Raw genomic sequence first — 20,272 nt, forward strand, 5'->3', positions numbered from 1 at the left:
GTATGTGATCATCATCATTTGGATTTTACTACAGTGTAGAAATGTCTTTGGTCTTTCCTTGAATAATTTAATTTCAATCTCTATAATCTTTTTCAAGTCTCCTTCCCATCTCCAGTTCTGAACTCTCAAGAGAGGCACAACTGCCCAGCTTTGTTTGTGGCTAAATATGGTGTGTGACTAAGTCATGTAGTGATGTGGACAACTTTCAGATAATCTTAAAGATGTCTGGGTTTGACATTAAATAACACAGCAAAGGGGGAGGGCATCTTTGGGGGAAACAGATGACACCTTTCGACCATATGAAGATAACTATTGAAGCTGAACGAAGGGTGCATACCAATATGGAGATGTATGATATTTTGTGTGTGTGTTTCAAAAATTCCTATTGGAAAACAAATTAAAAGGGGCCTCCCCCAGCCATGCTCTCCCTTTTCCTTCTTTCTGGCTGTAGAGGGGACTGATTGGACCAATCTCAGAAAGCACACCTTGTGGGTGGCACAGTCTTTCCACCAACCTGGGTCCCTGAATGTCTTCCTGGAACCAAGGTTGCCCACCTGCTTTGGAGAATTATCTGAGAGAAATAGATATTTTTTTTCTCCCATTTGAGCCATTACAACCTGGGGGTTCTTTGTTACAGTTTCTGTGTTCTCCAGATAACACTAACTCTTTTTTATTTCCATTCTATTTCAAAACAATCTCCTTTAACAGATAGTACAATCTCTCCTGCCTTAACCAACACTTTCCTTTTTTCTGGCTCTGTTACAGGTCAACACAATGCTTGAAGTCAATAAGTTTTACTATGGTTACATTTTTGGGTTATTGTTCTTGCTCTGGAGGTCAAGCTCAACCACAAGCTCCACAAATACCTACATACACTAAAAATAACCTTAAATTAAATTGCTCACAATACAGATCACTGACAAAGCCTTTCCACGAATTCACATTTGAGTTTGGAAGTCAATTATTTAATATAGTTATAAACAAGCTTTTGACTCAGAAAAGTACCAAAAATTATAGAAGCAAAACTGAGGATGAAATAATAATGTTGAGCACATTTCAAATAGAGAATGAAAGGTTAAAGAAATTTTAATTTTTTTTCAAAAAACATAAAATACAGTAATATTATAAAGTACAGTAATATTGTAAATTGTAATATTGTAAGTAATATTGTGTGGTGAGTGGTGCTGGCGGACTGTCTTTAACTGCAAGCGTATATTCGATCACACCAATCATCAAATACAATCAATGTAAAAATGTTGGGTGTGTAGGAACACCCCAACTATCACTGGATGCACACTAACTAAACACTATAAGCAAATCACACAATCCTAGGGCAAACGAGCTCCCAAATACCTCCAATGCCACATGATTTCTCTTAGCCAAAGAACAGACATTGTCCTGGTCTGGTGGTTCTCTCCAGCTGATGGCTGGACATCAGGGAATGGTGAGGTCAGTCCAGAGATGGACAGCAAGGAGGCTAGTCTCGTCAATGTTTTTGTAACAAAACTCTTCAGTGTGGCAGGACCAGTAATTTTTTTTTTTTTTTTTTTTTTTAGAGAGAGAGTGAGAGAGAAGAGAGAGAGAGAGAATTTTTAATATTTATTTTTTAGTTCTCCGCGGACACAACATCTTTGTTGGTATGTGGTGCTGAGGATCGAACCCGGGCCACACGCATGCCAGGCGAGCGCACTACCGCTTGAGCCACATCCCCAGCCCAAGGACCAGTAATTTAAATACAGTTCCAAGTTGGTGGTGTACGTTGTACGTTGGTGATTGGTTACACCCAGTGAAAATCAATGTCTATTAGTTATGTCCAGTGAGGTGATGTAACTGCAGCTGGGCATGTTCTTTGTGCATGCCCATAGAGCTGTGCTCCCCATCAATTGTAACCAGTCATTGCTAAGGATGCCTATGGCTAGTGCCCCTTACAGCTCTTTATCAATTACAAGCAGACATGACTAAGCAGTTCAATGGCTGCTGTTCCTTATGGCCAGCAACTTAAGAGAGTCCCAGCATGTCCCAGCATGTCCCAGAATGTCCCAGCATGTCTATAGCAAATGCTCCTTACAATTTATAAACTACCTTGTAGGTTGACTCTGACCTGTAGACCTGTTTTTGTCTTTCTCTCTCCAACACTGGAACGGTTCAACAGTGTTTTCAGGTGTCCTCCTGCCCTGGTAGCCTCACTCCAAGCCCCCTTACACATTTACCCTAAGGACTAAGGGACTTGCCTATAGGCTGGGCTGAACATAGAACATAGGGCATGTGGACATAAAAATTATTTTCTCAAAGAAGTGGCTAATATTTGTCTGTTGTTCCTTAGAAATAAGATTGTTTCTCACACTGTGGCTTTTAGGGGAGGACTTCCTTTAGGACAGGAGATGAACCTGATAGGTAGACCTACAAAAAGGAAAACAAAAATTGGATTCAAGACAGTGCCCATTACTTATTGAACCTAAACAGAATTAGGAGTTTCAGGAAGCTATCTACATGGCCTTCACTCTGTTCACTACCACGACAGACAACTGGTAATGGCTGCTCGCACCCTCCAGCCCAGCAGGCTCTACCATCTGTCCCAGCCTCCACTCCAGGAGAACTTCTCTCTCTTCCAGACCAGTTCCTAGACTGTGCTGTGGCATTAGGGTGAGGAGAAACCCAGCAGATGGGATACTACCATGTCACATGTACCCCGAGAGCTGCTGGGAGAAGAGGGGGAAGCAGACCTGGAGGGGTGCTGAAAGGGGGGAGAGCAGAGCCAGTGTGGGCTGGGCTGGGTCTGGAAGTCTGGAAAGTTGTCAAGAGTTTGAAAAGAAGCTGAAGAAGGAAAGGGACATGAAGAAAGAAGGAAAAGAGAGAGAGAGAGGGGAGACAGAGGCTTTGTGTTTTTTTGTTTTGATATCAAACAGGGCTTAACCACTGAGTCACATTCCCAGTCCTTTTTTATATTTTTTTTCTTAATTTAGAGACATAGTCTCACTAAGTTGCTTATTGCCTCACTAAGTAGCTGAAGCTGGTTTTGAACTCACCATCCTCCTGCCTCAGCCCCCAGAGCCATTGGGATTACAGGCATGAGCCATCACGCCTGCCTGGCAGAGGCTTTTTTTAAAGAAGTTTAACAGGGTTAAAAATCAACTTCTTAGTGTTTTTTAGGAGATCTTAGCAAAGCTTTAAATTAATTTTCAATGACGTCTTTTAAAAATATGTTTTAGTTATAGATGAACACAATACCTTTATTTTATTTATTTATTTTTATGTGGTGCTGAGGATTGAACCCAGTGCCTCACACATGCTAGGCGAGTGCTCTACCACTAAGCCACAACCCCAGCCCCTTCAATGACTTTTTAAAAGTCAGACTGGCTCTAGCCTTATATGGGGTTCTATAACACAACAGCAGACATTTGGAGAAAGCACTAATCTATCCATATAGCTAGGGTGACAGCCTCTCAGATACTTCAATTTGCTCACTGGCCATTTATTGAGTGCCCACTCCACCATACACACACTACGCTAGGTGCAGTGTCTAATGAGAAACAAATCGACCAAAAGAAATATTTAGCCAAAATATTTCACTGAATGATCTTTTGGTCAAGGAGAAAAACAGTCCCAAGGAAAGCTTTTTTTTGAACGTCATATAGACCTCATGAATGGGTAGTGACATCACCATTTCAGTGACCTGCCAAGGAGAAATGAGAACCAAGACACTATTACTTGGAAAGAAGTACACAGAGGGTTTTTGTTTACCCTTGGGAAATCTAATGTTTCCCAAATTCAAGAACACAGACATCTCTTAATCACCTACTACTCTGCTCTAAGCTCTTCTGCCACAGGAAAGGGGCTTTAAGAAGGGTCTGAGGGCCTCTTATGTACCATTTGACAGTAACTCATCATAAACTCTAGAATGTGCTCTTGTAGTCAATGGTGGGCTGGTGCTGGGGAAGGAAGAGGGGGTCCAAGATGACATGCAGTCCTCACCCTCCAGGGACTATTGCTGAAGAAAGGCACAGACAGGTGATGGGCTCTGGATGCTGTCAGAGAAGCATGTAGAGTTTAGGAAACATATCAGGCCACCAAAATACAGAGGGAACCTGGGTGGGTATGGGAAGAGCAAGTGTCAGAGCACAGGGAATATTTAATCAGAGTCCTGGATAACTAGTAGGAACTGGCCAAGCAAGAGGGCTTTGGGAGGGGCAGAAAGAAACCTTCCCAAGCAGACAGAATATGCAGTGATTTCACTTGCACCTCATACCTACTGCCATGCTGCAGTATTATCTCAGATTATAAAGAAGCAAAATCTGAAAAGTGACTTGCCCCAGGTCACTCATTTTGTAAGCAGTGAAACTGACATTTAAACATAGCACCATACGTAGCATCTGCCTCTCTAGACAACCTGGTCTCTAAAGAGTAATCTTTCTCACTTAGTGATATCCACTTATATCTCACACCCTGGCCTCAAAAACACCCATGGTGAATGCAAGTGTCTCTTAATCATTCTGAGAAGAAATCCAAAGTAGTATAGTTTAAAAAAGATCACAGAAGTTTAGATTCTCCTCTTCAAATCAGTTTAGAGAAACTGCATACAGTCACACACACACAGTCGCAGGGAATGGTAACATATCAAAGACCCCGAGATGTCGTGCAGAAAATCAATGTTAAACTTTGCTTACCCCAATGTCTGAAATGCAATTGACTATGAAAACCTCATCCTGTTTTCCTACCCCCTTTCTTTTTAACAGTTGCATCCCTCAGAACTAGTATTCTAGGGAACACCTTTAGAACATTCTGATTTAGTCTTATTGTACTGATGAGGACACTGAGGTCCAAAGAATTTGGGACCTGCCTTTAAGTACAAGAAAAGCCAGAATCAATTCACCAGACCTGCTTCCAGATCAATACTCTTCTCTGGTAAATCTCTTTCCAGACCCACACCCTCTGATAAATTGCACTTCAACATGTCTATTCCATACCTCTGATGCATAAACAGCACAAGCAGCACAGGAGTTGACAACCTTGCAATTGTCAACTTACAAATCACCCATTTAAAAAAATACAAAGAAATCCCTAGGTGAGAGCTGAGATCTTGTACACAAACTTTGAGTATGTTTATAAACACTATTAATCGCCCTTGTCATGGTTTATACTAGTTCTCCCAGCCTGGCTGATATCAGTTGTTTATCTTCATTGCCATCCACTGAAATAATAATACCAATAACAACTTCTAGCTCTCTTTTTGCTCTCAATGTGAAGGATAACATTAATATATTGATGCACATTTCTAGTGTTTATCTTTATACATCCATTTAAATGGAACAAAAACTGAAGAAATCACTCGTTAACAAGATAATCAAAATCAAACCAAGTATTTCATTGATATATTAAATCCCATTATCACTAACTAAAAAAAATTATTTGTTTTGGAATTTGGTTGGAATTCAAGACAACCAAAAACAGATAGAGGGTCGGGACTGAAAAAATTTAAAGGTAATAAGCAAATTAAAAACATATTTCAAGGATACTTAGTACAAAATTTTGAGAAGTATTTATGAATAGCAGCATATTATGAAAGGTCAATTGGATTTTCTTTCTAGTAAGTTAAATATTCAGTGCTTGTGCTCTGCATTTGTTACCAAAGTCTTCTTTATCAGCAGAAGAAGGCAAATGATACCCTGCAAATGTTTTAAACGTGCAACTTTGCTTATCTACCTGTATTAATGTTCCTTATGGCAGTTGCTATATTAACCTTATCACACAGCACAGCAAAAGGGAGACCTATTGTGAAAAGAGGGGGGAAAACATTTCATTTAATCTCTGGGACCATTTTTTTTTTAGTTGCTGATAGACCTTTGTGTAGTGTGTGTGTGTGTGTGTGTGTGTGTGTGTGTGTATGTGTGTATTGCTGAGAATTGAACCCAGTGCTTCACACATGCCAGGCAAGCACACTACTGCTGAGCCCCAGCCCCAACCCCTGGGACCTTTTATTAACCTAGCAGTTTTCTGATTGTCAAGAGGAGAAAAATTAAAGTTAGGCTTTTACTAGGTTTTCTTAAAATCTCAAAGAGAAACTAGACATTTGCAAATGGGTAATTCATTAAACACCATACAATGTGAAGAGGACACAGATTAGATTATCGACTAAATGCTCATTATGTGAGTTCTGGGTTTCACAGGGTCCACTAAGAGCCTTGACAAGGAGACAGGAAGTGGCTCCTCCTGAGAAAGTCAATCTCTCCTTCAGAGCTTGAATCGCTCGTTTATGGATGTGACACTACAGGAAATCCTATCTGCCCCTGGTAAGACTTCTATTTTCCTCTTCATACACTATCTGTGTAGACATGGAGGAAATTCAAAGGCTCCATCTTTTAATTTCTTTTTAACTTTGACAACAATATGTAACCTGACCTGAGCCCTTTTCTCTTGAGGTGCTTGAGAAAGCATCTAAACTTTATGATTGAAATTAGTATTTTCATTCAACTGCAAATGCTTGTACTCAACACACATATTAGCTGGGTGAACATACGCCTCTTCTGTTTCTTATGCCAGGTAATATGCTTTTTCCTTTTTTTTTTTCATTATCCCTTTAATGCAGAGCAGGGCTACTGATTACAAAGAGGCAGTTTGACTCCAGCAATAGGTCTTCTTCACTAATCCTCACTGTCATGGAAATTCCAGCTGCTACAAGAATAAGAGGCTCAATCCATATTTGCCAGCTCTAATATGAAATCTGTCAGAGCCCAAATTAATGAGTTCCAAATTCCTTACATCACGATAACAGGTTAAGACTGGTCAATTAATTACATAAATCCTTCCCGATTCATTGTGCATTTGCAGCCCAGATTGTGTCTTACATTACTCCATGACACAAGGCCTTTTGGCTCCTGTTGTTCCGCAGAAAGGCCCCATTTAAGTGGAGGCTGACTGCCATGGCAAAATGTTAAATGTCATACGTTAAATTTGCACTTTTCTGTAATTGCTTTTGTTAAAAAAAAAATTAAATGAAAGCACAGGGCTCCCAGTGTACCACTGTGCAGACGGCTGGAATTGTACTGAATGAATCCTAGGAAAGGCAAGTACCTGTTTTATCTCCAACAGTTCACACAGAGCCCTCTGTAACCAATTCTCTATAGGTAGTGGAACCCAAAAACGCATATATTTGTGAAAATAACTAAGTTTCCTGAGATCTGTGGCAATAAAAATACACATTTGGAAGATGTTTTGCTTTATTAAAGGATTAAAATGGGCTTATCTACATGACTTCCCTTGTCTGTGTGTATACACACACACACACATACACATACACACTACCTGTGAACCTAATCACTTGAAAAGAAAAAATATATTATACAAGCATGTGTATTATATTTGTGTTAGGCCTTGCCTTTAAAAAGATGTTCCTCCTGGCTTTGCTATTTGGATTTGTAAATGTAATGTTAACAGAGGGTAGAAGAATTGAGGGCCTAGAATAACTCAAAAAATCATCCAGGTCAAAGCTTTCCCTTCTTAAAACGTCAAGATGTGCTTAGAATCAAGCCAGTGGGAACTCGACCTGGAACTATAACCTCAGGATTCCTAGCATAGTCTCCCTTCAAGCCACTGCATTTCTTTGTGGGGTTTTTGCAGATGGGTGTTCTGTACCGAATGCAACCCGTTAGGGTTGTTTCCTGAATCATTTTACGAGCGAATAGATGATTCTCTGAGCACAAACTGAAACCTATAAGGGCTGCAAGTGCTTTCCACTGGGGAAACACTTCGGACCGGAACATTTCAGACGCAGACAACTAGCCAGACCCAAGGCTGCAGGTTCTCGGGCTGACGGTCCGCTGCGGCCGCCGCACTGGCCCTGCAGCGCCGCCCTCTGTCCGCCAGAGGCCTTGCACCTAGTAGTCAACGGCCGAGCGCTTCTTTATTCGTGGGCAAAAAAGAAAAAAAGAAAAAAACCTTCTCTCTTCTGTCCCCAACCCAATGGGATAGAGGTTTTGTAGCTCTTCGCCCGTGTACGTACGTGTACACACACACACACTCACATCAACCTCACCCAGGGCCAGTCGCACCAGGCTCGACTGTCCCCTCCCTCTCCAAATGAAAAGACGCAGGTTAACACGACCACACACCGGCCAGGAAGGTTTTAGGCTCCCGGGGGGACTGGAAGAGACCGGGGTTAACATGTGCAGTGCAAGTGCAGATGAGAACATTGAGGATGCGGGGGTTTGCCCCAGCCCAGCCGCGTCCAGGGCGCTCAGGGGAACCCCCAGGCCATAGCCGTATCCAGGCTGAGCACCGTCGGTCTCTTGGGCCCAAGAGAGAGCTGTGCAGCGCGAGCATCTGCAGAACAAAGACACGGGTTCGGCCCCAAGCTGGGGGACGCCGCCTGCCTCCGCCCAGCGCTGCCCGCCCGGACCCAGCCAACGGGTGGCGGGGCCCCCTCTCGCGCTGCGCTCACGAGACCGGCAGAAGCCCCGGCAGCGTGGAAACCCGGAGACCCGGAGGGTCAAGGGTATTCAGAGATGCCTTCAAACCCAAACCCTCCATCCGAGGGCCTTTTATAATACTATTATTTTATTATTGCTTCTCTTTCCCAAGCAACCAGAGTTGTCATTTTAACGCTGGAAGGGGGCCTCGTGGTGCCCACGCTTGAAGCAGGTGGGGCAGGGAGCTGAGGTCTGTGCTGTAAATCGCTGTCTTTTTGTGGTGGTTGTTCCCACTCACCACCCGCCGCCCCCCTCCACCCGTTTTTTTTCCCTCCCCTTTCCGCAGCGCAGTTGCTATGGGTTACCAGGGCGGTTGCCATGGGTTACCGGTCCGGGGCCGGTTGGCTCGCTACCTGCTACCCAGTCGCCGGCGGCGGCGGCAGAGCGGCCAGGGAGGGGAGGAGGCGGGAGCGCGCGTGTGCGGGACGCGGCGCGGGGGAGTGTGCGCGAGCCGCGGAGGCGCCGCAGCCAACAGGCGGCCGAGGGTGCAGCCGCTGGAGCGCCACCGCCGGTGGGGTGGGGGGCAAGGCTATAAAGAAGGCCCAGAGGTAAGAAACTAGCAAAAACACAACCACAAGTTATGCCCGTGCTGTGCCTCTAGCAGCAAAGACAAGCGGTGTGGGGTTTTGGATGCATCTACACTTCTCGTCGGGGGAGAAAGGGTATTTTCCTCTTTAGCATAAACCATTTGCATAGTGTCTTTAGACCAGCGTTTAAATTCAGCAGAAAATTGTGGCTTATTTTTTTTCCTCTTTTTCTCTGTATTGTTTGAAAAGAAGTCTTTGGAATTTCAGAGAAAGAGAAAGGGTCATTAACTACTAGAGTTTGTACAGCTAAAATAAATTAGTGTCCAATAATGCACTGTTCATAACAAGGATCTAGAAAAGTTTCCAGCAAGAGTGAAGAGCAATTGTGTCTGACTTAAAGGGACAATGGTGACTCGTTTGTAAGATGCATACAGCCAAGAATAGAGCCAAAATCCTTTGTAAATATATCAAATTGTAAAGAAATTGTTTCTTATTTACATCCTAAATTTTCTGAACTCCATTTCTAAAAACGTATGTTTCTTATGACCTTTATTTGCAAAGAAAATTGTATGTATGCTTTTAATGTCAAATTGCAATAACTAACTTCAGACAGTATTTGTATTTGAAACTGTGTTTATATATAAGAAAGTAAGAAAGGGTCTATATTCCAAAACAAAACCACAAATTTGTACTGAAATAAATCATTTCCTCTGTTGAAAAGATGCTGCATTACATTTCAATATTAAGAGAGAGACTATTTTAGAAACAGAATAAGCTTTTGATATTTTAGAGGCCTTTCAGGAAAAGGGGTCTTCCTTATGTCTAAAAAAATGGTTCTTTACAGTTAAGATATTAGAAACCTTTTTTTGTAGCAGAATTGCTCAATAATGATGAATCCTTAAAGCCCCCAAAATCATAAACTAAGTTCAAAACAACATCCAGTTTACTGCTGGATATAATGGTAATTGTGTCTAAGCTAAATGAATTTATTTAAATTCTTAATTGTCATATATAAAGAAATTTTATTTTACTTTTATATGCTTCATACCTCTTGTTTCTATTGAATTATTCAATAAAATCTGATCTAGGCTTGAAAAGCACTGGCAAGATATCTAATATCTTAAGGTACAACTGCATAAAGATAAGCATTTGTGTGTTTCCCTAGTAATTTTTTAGACTTGAAATTTCAACTAGAATCAAATCACTTTCTTCCAAGTAAGATTATAAGAGAAGTCTTTTTTTTTTTAAAGAGAGAGAGAGAGAGAGGAGAGAGAGAGAGAGAGAGAGAGAATTTTTAATATTTATTTTTTAGTTCTCGGTGGACACAACATCTTTGTTGGTATGTGGTGCTGAGGATCGAACCCGGGCCACACGCATGCCAGGCGAGCGTGCTACCGCTTGAGCCACATCCCCAGCCCCTAAGAGAAGTCTTAAGTAACAGGTTGTTGATTTTTATTGGTTATATATAAAGCCAGCTCTAAAACAAAACATGTAAGCTGGAATTGTAAGTGGATAGTTTACCCTTTCAGAATTATCCAGGGAAATAGTTTTGCTGTGTGTAAATCAAAGCATCAGGATTACAATGTTTTAAATTTAAGTTACATTTAAAAAAGAATATTAAATACTATTCTATTTAATTACATAATTAAACAAAGCTTTTAAAAATATGCCAGAGAAAGGATAAGAGATAAACAAAACCATTGGGAGTTGAAGTTCAACTAAATATCGGGCTGCAAGAAATCAATTTTAAGAAGCCAGTGCTTAGATATCAAAACAGCTGAACCAAGGAGGCAAATATGTACAACTAAAGCAATAGTAAATCAAGTTTTACCAATTCTTCAAAAAAAAAAAAAAAAACTGATAACTCAAAAACACACTGAATTTAGTTATAAATAAGAAGAAATACATTTTCTATGTAAAATAAGTGATACAACAAAGTTGATTATTTTTTCATGTTTAATGTGAAAAGGATGATCTCATGACATTTACATACCAAATACTAGGCATTATGTAGTATTAATGTTGATGGCTGTTACATCAAAAAATAATGTGATAATTGGTGGCACAGTATGATTTTCAAAAGTGCTATAAAACAGAAATATTGGGAATTCAAATACACATTACTGAGGAGCTGGGGATTGCTCTGCAAGGCCCCAATGGCAAACTTTACATGTTAGCAAAATAATCAGAAGTTGCTAAATTCTTTTTTCCTTGTATTAAAATAGTGACATAGATGACAAATAACAGGATCTAAGATACACTAAATTAAAATACTTATACAAGTTTAATAATGTTTTAGACCAAACCAAAAAAAAAAAAAAAGAAGGAGAAAGTAAAGAAATTCATCTTATTCTAAATTTAATTTTTTTTTCCTGTTGGTTCTTAGTCCCCCCCCACCTCCCATCATTGGTTCTTTAAAACAAAGCAAAGACTTTGTGACACAGTAACTTTAATTAAAATTAAAAAAAAAAAAAAGGAAAAGTCTGTTTTTTTGTAGCCTTTGCTGTCTTCCATATAGACTGGGTAACATTTAATCAAAGCAACAAGTTATCCCGGTTATTTGAAATATCTTCCTGTTAGTTCCACAGATATATTTTGTACTATTAAATGAGGAGGAAAGTTGGATAATTGTCTCAAGAATATGCTGCCTTGTCTGAAATTTGAAGTTCAAAGTAGTTTATCTGAGACATCTTATCTTTGGGCCATTAAGACAATACATTTCGTTAAAATTATACCAATCGTCAGGCAGATGTCTAAAAAAAAGGGTTCTTAAGAAACAAATAATAAATTTTGAAGTTAGCAAGTTGACATCCTTTCTAAAATTACGGGAATAGTTATTCAAAAAATTAAATTTGTAAATTTTTACAAGATCATTCTTCTGACTTAAAAATAAGTTATAAGTAGCCACCACTGATAATAAAAGTTATCTAATGATAAGAATTACATATTTGGTCAAAAAATAAATTATTAACCTGTAATGCTAATTACACAATAATGAAAACAGTTTCCAGAAATCATTTGCTTAAGCTGATGGTTGGACAATGAAAACATATTTCTGAATCTACAGACTGCAAATACAAGTAAAATTACTAGCACTATTTGTTTTTTCCCCTAAGCTGTAAACATTAATGTTTCTATTCATAAGATAACATTTTCCTTCTAAGTACGAAATAGATAAAATAGTGGGAAGCTTAAATATTCTTACATATTTCAATCAAACACCCAAAGCAAAGTATTTTGCCAGTGCAGGGGAGGTATCCACAGAATATCAGCCACATGTCTGAGAGAGGCAGTCTGATCTACGGGGTTACTGTTCACAGTGGCTAACATCACATGCGCTGTGTTTACGGGAACTGCTCCATTGACGTGGAAGGAATGCCCTATCTGGATTTTATATGCTCCCTATCTTTTAAAATTCAATAAAACCAACTAGGTTTTCTTTTAAACATAACTCGTTTCACTTGAGGGCAGTATCTTGTTTACCAATAATATTTGGCAATAAAGGATAGTATGGCATTCACAGGCTTTTAGCTTTATACAGAAGCTTGGCTAAAAGTTAGACAACATAAAAATGCATACCACTAATAAACAATCCACCATCTTTAAGAATTTAAATATCTAATATCATGAGAGTAAGCTTTAGGTAAGAATATATCATTAGCAAGCTTTCTTCTCTATGCCTGGACACAATTTGCTATTCCTAAGATAGTGACATTAGAATTATTTTTCAGGATTCCTGTGGAGCTGTACTTATTTTACATCCATGTGAACTGCTGTCATCACTACTGTGTCCAAGCCCAGAGGATGAACTGGAAAAGAAGAGAGGGGGAAAATAATAAAAAGAGGAAATTGGTTTTCACAACACACTCAAAGCCTGAGTAACAGAGGAGAACTTTAATTATCTCCAGTCACAAAGAGAGACAGGAAATTTGGACTTTTAATTAGCCATTTGGAGTGCAGTTGGATATTTTTTTAGCTAGATAATTTAAACGCGAATAATTCAAGTCTGACTAAATGAAAGTCACATAATCAGAATGCAGATAATTGAATTTCTACTGCATTCATTAATTCAGTGTGGAGGTGTGTGTGAAGACTACTATGATGAGCTGTCACAGCTCAATAAAATCTCAGTCAATTAATTTTTTCATTATCTTAGTATTACATCAACAAAAAAGTGAAGTATGTGTATATATCTATACACATGCCTGTGTGCACTATGTGTTGTACAAATACGTATATATTAAATCAAAACGCAAGGAAATACCTTTCTGAATCGTAATCTACATCATTTTCTTTTCTCCCTTCTTCATCTTCTTCAGGGAAACGTCTGTTCATCAAGGCAAATTTGTGAATTGCTTCTTCCACCGAATACTTGGTCTGCCCAGAAACACAGGCCTCAATGTCGTCTGAGTTCAGATGGCTCTGCAAGAAGAGGTGAAGGCTGCTATCTGAAAGCAAAAGTGCATTCTGCAGGACTCTATGTAAAAGAAAGAAAAGAAAAAAAAATCGGTAAACTGGGACGGACAGATCCCGGGAAGGAAAAAGAAAAACCTTAGAAACACACCACAGAGTAATTTCTGTACGGCAGGAAACTTTGCATCAATTATAGGTTCTTCCCATTAAAGGGATGAAAGCATATGTTAACTTTTATTCAATTATTTGGAAATTTAGGTGAGTAAAAACATGAAGCTAATAGTTAAGAACATCTGTTAAAAGAATAACTTCAAGGACATTTGTTCAATTTAACCATCTGTTATGACCATGTGGATTAATTATGTAAATATTTTGCTTATATAGTCATAGGAATTTATTCTACTTAAAAAAATTTACTGCCAACAGCATGTTAATTCAGGCATCTTTATTGGATAGGCTGTCACGAAACATCAAAACTTTTAACTACTATTAAAAATTATACGAGAAATTCAATATATTTCTCAGCATGTTTTACATTTTAAAACTTCACACGTATACATATGTTCATAAGTATATGCTTATTGGGGCTCACTTTTTTTAATACCCAGGTCTGATTAGAAATTTCTCCAAAATCTTCAGTAGCACTGCATCTCCATATCCTCAAAACAAGTAACCAAATAAAATTGATTCCAGCCAATTTTACCATATTGAACTAAAATATAATAAATTTGTGCTCGATTCATACAATTTCCTCATGACAAATTAACATTTACAAAAGTAATACAGATTTTAGCTAGTGTATCAGAAGTTCATGGAGGACTAAAAACTACACTGTAGCAAAATCTGTACATGCTTAAATTCATATTATCAGTGAATGTGTTTTTATCTGAAATACATGACTGAGAATAGGAAATCAAGTATAGACTTTAACAAAAACTGGTTTTATCTTCATAGCAAAGGTTTTGATGTATGACCATCTAGTCTTTTTTAATAGTTCAATTATGGTATAATAGGAGACACAAAGATCAGATATAGGAGATAACACTAGAACACTAAACCTAAATATAATTTTGCCTAACATGGGATTTTTCACATAGAGATCTATGAAAAATAGATCATATATTTCAGACCAAATGAACCTTACCTTATATTTTGCATGTTTAAACAAGTAATTAGAAAAATAAATCTCTCTGGCCATTAATATCAATTTAGTTGAACTCCAAGGTCATTAGAACACCAAATCCTTTTTTTTTTCAAAACAAAGCAATTATTTCTTCAAGAAAGCAAATGCACATATCAAAACTAAAATCTAGCCACCACCTCCTTTGCTTCAATAAGTTTATAAATGTAGTTTGAGAAAGTATTCATTCATTACTAGTCTGCTAAAACAAAAACTAAGACCTTTGTGCTTTTTAAGAGAAAATTTCAAGCAGAGCAGCTAAATACGTCCCCTCTCTGTGCCCTCTGCCCTGGGTTCTCCCAGAAGATGACCATGTCACAGGATAAAGATTAATTTACCATGTACAAGTAGCCAAGTAGTAAAATCCCTTTTACTACTCAAGATTTATTTTCTACATTTGTAAATGTTTACCATTTTGTTTTAAATACTTCAAATTAAGAGAAGAGTTATATCGCAACAACCCACTTATATGAACTTGGACTCCCTGTGAAGTTTGAGCAGAGCATTTCCTGTGGCCTCCTGTCGGTAGTTTCCTGCCAGCCGTAGGACAAGTAACTGTTCATAGGATTGTGCTCGCTGCTTTGTGTCTGTTGGAAATGTGTTTTATTTTCTTTATAAAATAATGGGTAATCTTTAAAATTGATTTTAGATGGTTTGAGGCATTGCACCACAAAAGTAATGAGCACTAATGTCAATGATATTGGACACAAATTCATTTTAGCTTTATTTCACGTCTAAAGCAATTCTACTGAGCCTTGAACTGCTCACACACTGTTATTAACTTGCTAGTAACCTAACACATGGGTACAGCAAACAAAAGTGATCAGAGTCCAGGTTGATCAGGACCTCAAGGCTACTGTCCTTTTTTCTTGAGCTATAATTCAATTTCCAATTTTACTGTACATTAGACTCATTATTTCCCAGTGTTTTCTGCATAATACTGCCACCTAGAGGACACACGGTTAAAAAGAGAAGGGGCTGGCGGCCCAGCTCACAGTACATGGAAGAAGATGAGGTTGGGGAGGAACGTTCCCACAAAGTTTCAAAACCAGTGTGTCTTCAAGGCATGGTTTTTGTTTGGGGGACCTCTTTTCTCTATGGCTAAAGGTATGCCACCATACTGCATGAGCATGAATCTTAAACAAGCAAATCTATTTTAAATATGTTTACGCTTTTTATTTTACAGTCGGATATTTCATTGCAAAATTTAAAATGAAAATTTTGCAAAGTGTTTCCCCCATTTAGTTCAGTGAGCATGATTGGTTCCTTTAGAGTAATAGTCAGTTTACCATCTATCAAAGAGGGTTGTGACTGCCACAATCATAATACTAAGTCCTATTTTTTCCTTAGTCATATTTGTGCCACTTTTCCACAAACAAATCTAATAGCAGAAAATCAACTTCAAACTCAATATAAAGAATACTTTGTAAAACAGTCAATAAAATGTCATTGTTAGAAGGCCCCATAAAAATAAATATATATGATTTTCAAGCCTTTATAAAAGGAACAAAAAAACAGCCTCTAGAGTTTTAAAGGAATTTCTGAAAATATATTTACAATGAGAGTCAAAATTTATTCTTTTCTCCATAACAACTTTAAAACAAAGCAAAATCTGCTTTTTCCTTGAATTGGACACAGTTGAAAATCTGGTTTTCCTCAACATGATTTTATAAGGTGTGTTATATAGTGATTCAGTTGGGAACAATATACAGCTACACAAAATCATTTAATCCTAACTAAAGATGTCCTGAGTCTACTGAACCCAATATAATGATGTCTATACACATCTGTACAGTGTGTGGAACGTTAGCAGTTTGGTGTAGAAAAAAAAATTAATTCAGCCTCTTTACCTCTTACCAGGAGAAAAATTTTTTTAAATTTTAGAAACCCTATAAATCTTCACTGAAGATATTCATGATCTGTGCTGTGGTGCCCTCTATTGAACACAAAGACTTATAAAATGTGTGTGTGTGTGTGTGTGTGTGTGTGTGTGTGTGTTTACAACTAACTGTAATGTTTCAGTGGTAGTCTTTTATTAAAAAAAAAAGAAAACTAGCACATGTGAGGCACTGGGTTCGATCCTCACGACCACACAAAAATAAATAAATAAAAGTTTTGTGGGGCTGGGGATGTGGCTCAGGCGGTAGCGCGCTCGCCTGGCATGCGTGCGGCCGGGGTTCGATCCTCAGCACCACATACCAACAAAGATGTTGTGTCCGCGGAGAACTAAAAAAAATAAATATTAAAAATTCTCTCTCTCTCTCTCTCTCTCTCTCTCTTTAAAAAAAAAAAAAAGTTTTGTGTCCATCTACAACACACACGCACATATACACACACACACATATGTATGTGTGTGTGTGTATATAAATATATATATATATATATAAAATCTACTATATATATATATATATATATATATATATATATATATTTAAACTTTAAGAAATACCAAACCACAATAATCGTAGGGTGAATGTAGTTATATTAATAGGAGCATTCAGTAAAGAGGGAAAGCCAGCTCCCACCCATGATATCCAATAAATGTAAAAAATTAGTCTGGGGCTGGGGATGTGGCTTAAGCGGAATGCACTCGCCTGGCATGAGCGGGGCGCTGGGTTCGATCCTCAGCACCACATAAAAATAAAATAAAGATGTTGTGTCCACCAAAAACTGAAAAATAAATATTAAAAAATTCATATTCTCTCTCTCTCTCTCTCTTAAAAAAAAAATAGTCTGAATTCCACTGTTCATAGTTGGAGACTTACCAACAGAGTATAATAATTTTAGTCCATAACTTTCTTTTTCCTGAAACTATCACAAGTGACTTTCAATTTATAATTAGGGGAAAGAATATAAAAGGAAGATTATAGTCCAAGATTGAGGAAAAACAAATAGAATTGAAAAATTCCACAATTATACTGGCCAATTTTAGCTAGCAGTTGAGAGTTTTGCTAATTATAAACTCGCCAGTTCCTAGAATTAATAAAGTACCTCCACTTTTCCTACAATTTCCTTATCTGAAAAACTGAGATAAAACCCAATTCCTAAGTCTGTTGTAAGTACTGAGATAAAACACGTAAAATGCCAACACATAGCAAGTGTTCAATAAATGATATATTCTTATTTGGCACATAATCAAAGCAACAGTTTTCTAATTCCTCTATGAAGACAGCCTGAATTTGTACTTTGTTGTTAAATATGCATCATTTCACAAATGACCATAAAATGAAAAAAGTACATTTTATATTACACACACACACACACACACACACACACACAAAGAGACATTTTGGTTTCACTGAGTTTGAACACATATAGTGCTTCTGGTTCACAACTTCAAAACTTACATAAAACCTCATTTTTAAAATACATGCTAATCCAGACATTATTACCCTTTATACCTGAGTGATTACACCACTAGAGTAACTCTGAACCATGTACAGCCAGAGAAATGAAAAGTTGTGCTCCATTTGCGTACTATATGTCAAAATGCATTCTACTGTAAAATAAATAAATACATTTTAAAAATAAAAATATGTGCTAAAAGTCTACAACACAAGCTTATGTCACATTTTAATGTTGTGATTCCCAAAGGTCCTCTACAAATAAGATAGGAGGTATTTATGGATAAACTTACTTAATGGGTAAACAACAACACCTTAAAGGATGCCTGGCTGGGTCAGGCACGGTCCTGAATTACACAGCACATGCAGTTTCCCTACATGGGCTTGGGTAGATGAAGAGAAGGAGCTCTGGGGACAAAGACACAGAAGATGGCTATTTGTGCACAAACCAAAGAACAGGAGAGTTGTGCATGGAAATCTGGGCGTCACAGAAAGGAGAGGCCACAGTTTAGGTTAACTGAGTGGTATCTGACTCCTTGCCTCCTGCAAGTTCAAAGCACGGAGAAGCATCAGCTTTCTAATATGAAACAAATATTCACCTACCGTTGCAAAACAAATAACATACAAGTGAAGAGGCACTGGGTTCAATTCTCAGCACCACATAAAAAATAAATAAAAGGCATTGTGTCCACCTATAACTAATAAAAATATTTTAAAAAATAACATACAAGTGAGCTGCATGTCTGTTGCATGATTTCACTTCTAGATGATCCAGATCCAATATTAATGAATTAAGCCACAGCCCTGATATGTCCATAGTGCTTCCCCATTAGAATGGAAGCTTCGAGGACAGAAGAATTTGGGTCCATTCTGTGCAGGTCTCTATCCCTGGCACACAGCCTGGCCCAACGCAGTTCTTTAACAAATATCTGTTGAATGAAAGATCACCATAGGGTTTCCAGAGTCCTTTCTGAGCCATCATCTGAACAGACAACCATCGTGAGGTTGGCAATGCATAGAATGTATTACTCTGGTCCACAGAAAACCGAAGGAATTAAGGGACTCAAAAGAACTAAGTGAGGGGCTGGAGCTGTAGCTCAGCGGTAGAGCGCTCACCTCATACATGTGAGGCACTGTGTTCAATTCCCAGCACCACGTATAAACAAACAAATAAAAAAATAAAGGTGAATCAACAACTAAAAAAAATATATATATATTACAAAAAAAGAACTAAGTGACTTTCAAAATTCTGTAACTAAGGAAAAAAATCAAGAGCCAAGATTTATGAGAGACCTAGAACCCAGGTCCTCGAGCTCCTAAACCAGTATACTTTCCATATGACGTCTGCAAATAGCCAAACAATACTGTGCACAAAAATGCCCTGCACAAGCACAATTCCATGGTGACCAAAGGATACTCACTGGGGTCGTTAGTTCGAGTAAAGCAATGGTAGATGAAAAGGTTGTGTTTAAAACAATTAAATGACTTCTAGTCAAAAACACATGCCCTATGCTTAACTAATGACAAATACAGGGACAGGTGCTGTCCTTTAATCTCAAATAAGACTATACTACAGAAGATAAGCCACTCTTCAGTGCTGGCCAGGATTTGGGGATTCAGACACCCCCTCCCAATTCTCCCTGGTGATGGCCAGGCCACAGCTACCCAGGGGCAGCATCTGGAGTGAAGGCTACTCTGCAAACTTGGGCTGTAGGGACCTTATCTTAAGGCCATCAGCCACCTGGGCCCCATGGAAACAATTAAAATGAGAGCTGTCCCCAAAGGGAAAAGGCAGAAAAAACTTGACCAGCTCTTTGTTCTGTCATGCTTGTAACACCCAAAAGAATACCACAGTAATGTTTTCAAAGGCCTCGGCTCCAATGAACCGTTCTCCTGGTCTCTTCTCTTCATATTTATTCCTCTGACTTCTCTTCCTTTCCCTGCCCTCCTTCAATTTATAAGCTTGAATCTCTCTGCATGTCTCTATGACCCCTTCAGAGGAAAGGCACTATGTCAATCTAATAGAAATAAATATTAATATTCATGTGCACACTTAATACCCAGAGCCTTTATGAGTGAGCCATATGGGGAGAAGGCAGTATATTATTTCAGGCTAGCTCTAGGGACCTATTTAGTGAACTCAAAAGGAGATGATTTCAGATCCTGAAGCCACTAAAAAAAAAAAAAAAGCATGAGTGTTCAGGAGACCAAACCTGCCACTAACTAGTAGTCACATGGTCTACCCCATTTCCTTATCTATAAAAAGGGGACTTAGAAAATAAGCTCAATGCTACTTCATGTCTAAATGCATTAAAACAATAATTATCAATACTTAGACATTATATG

The 20,272-nt window shown here is 38.4% G+C and overlaps 1 protein-coding gene across 2 annotated transcripts in view; it reads right to left on the reverse strand.

The window, feature by feature from the left end:
• Positions 1-10,980: 10,980 nt before the first annotated feature.
• The window catches only part of SNX10 (sorting nexin 10), a 65,893-nt gene continuing 56,601 nt past the window's right edge, over positions 10,981-20,272 (reverse strand). For both annotated transcript variants that reach the window (XM_081285423.1, XM_081285424.1), the window contains exons 6-7: positions 13,254-13,466; positions 10,981-12,798 (exon numbers count right to left, since the gene is read on the reverse strand). In XM_081285423.1, the coding sequence (XP_081141549.1) occupies positions 12,717-12,798; positions 13,254-13,466 (295 nt within the window). In that variant the 3' untranslated portion in view covers positions 10,981-12,716. The remainder of the gene's footprint in view (positions 12,799-13,253; positions 13,467-20,272) is intronic.

Source organism: Spermophilus citellus (assembly GCF_964194105.1).
Source record: "Spermophilus citellus genome assembly, chromosome: 3".
In the NCBI taxonomy this organism is placed as follows: domain Eukaryota; kingdom Metazoa; phylum Chordata; class Mammalia; order Rodentia; family Sciuridae; genus Spermophilus; species Spermophilus citellus.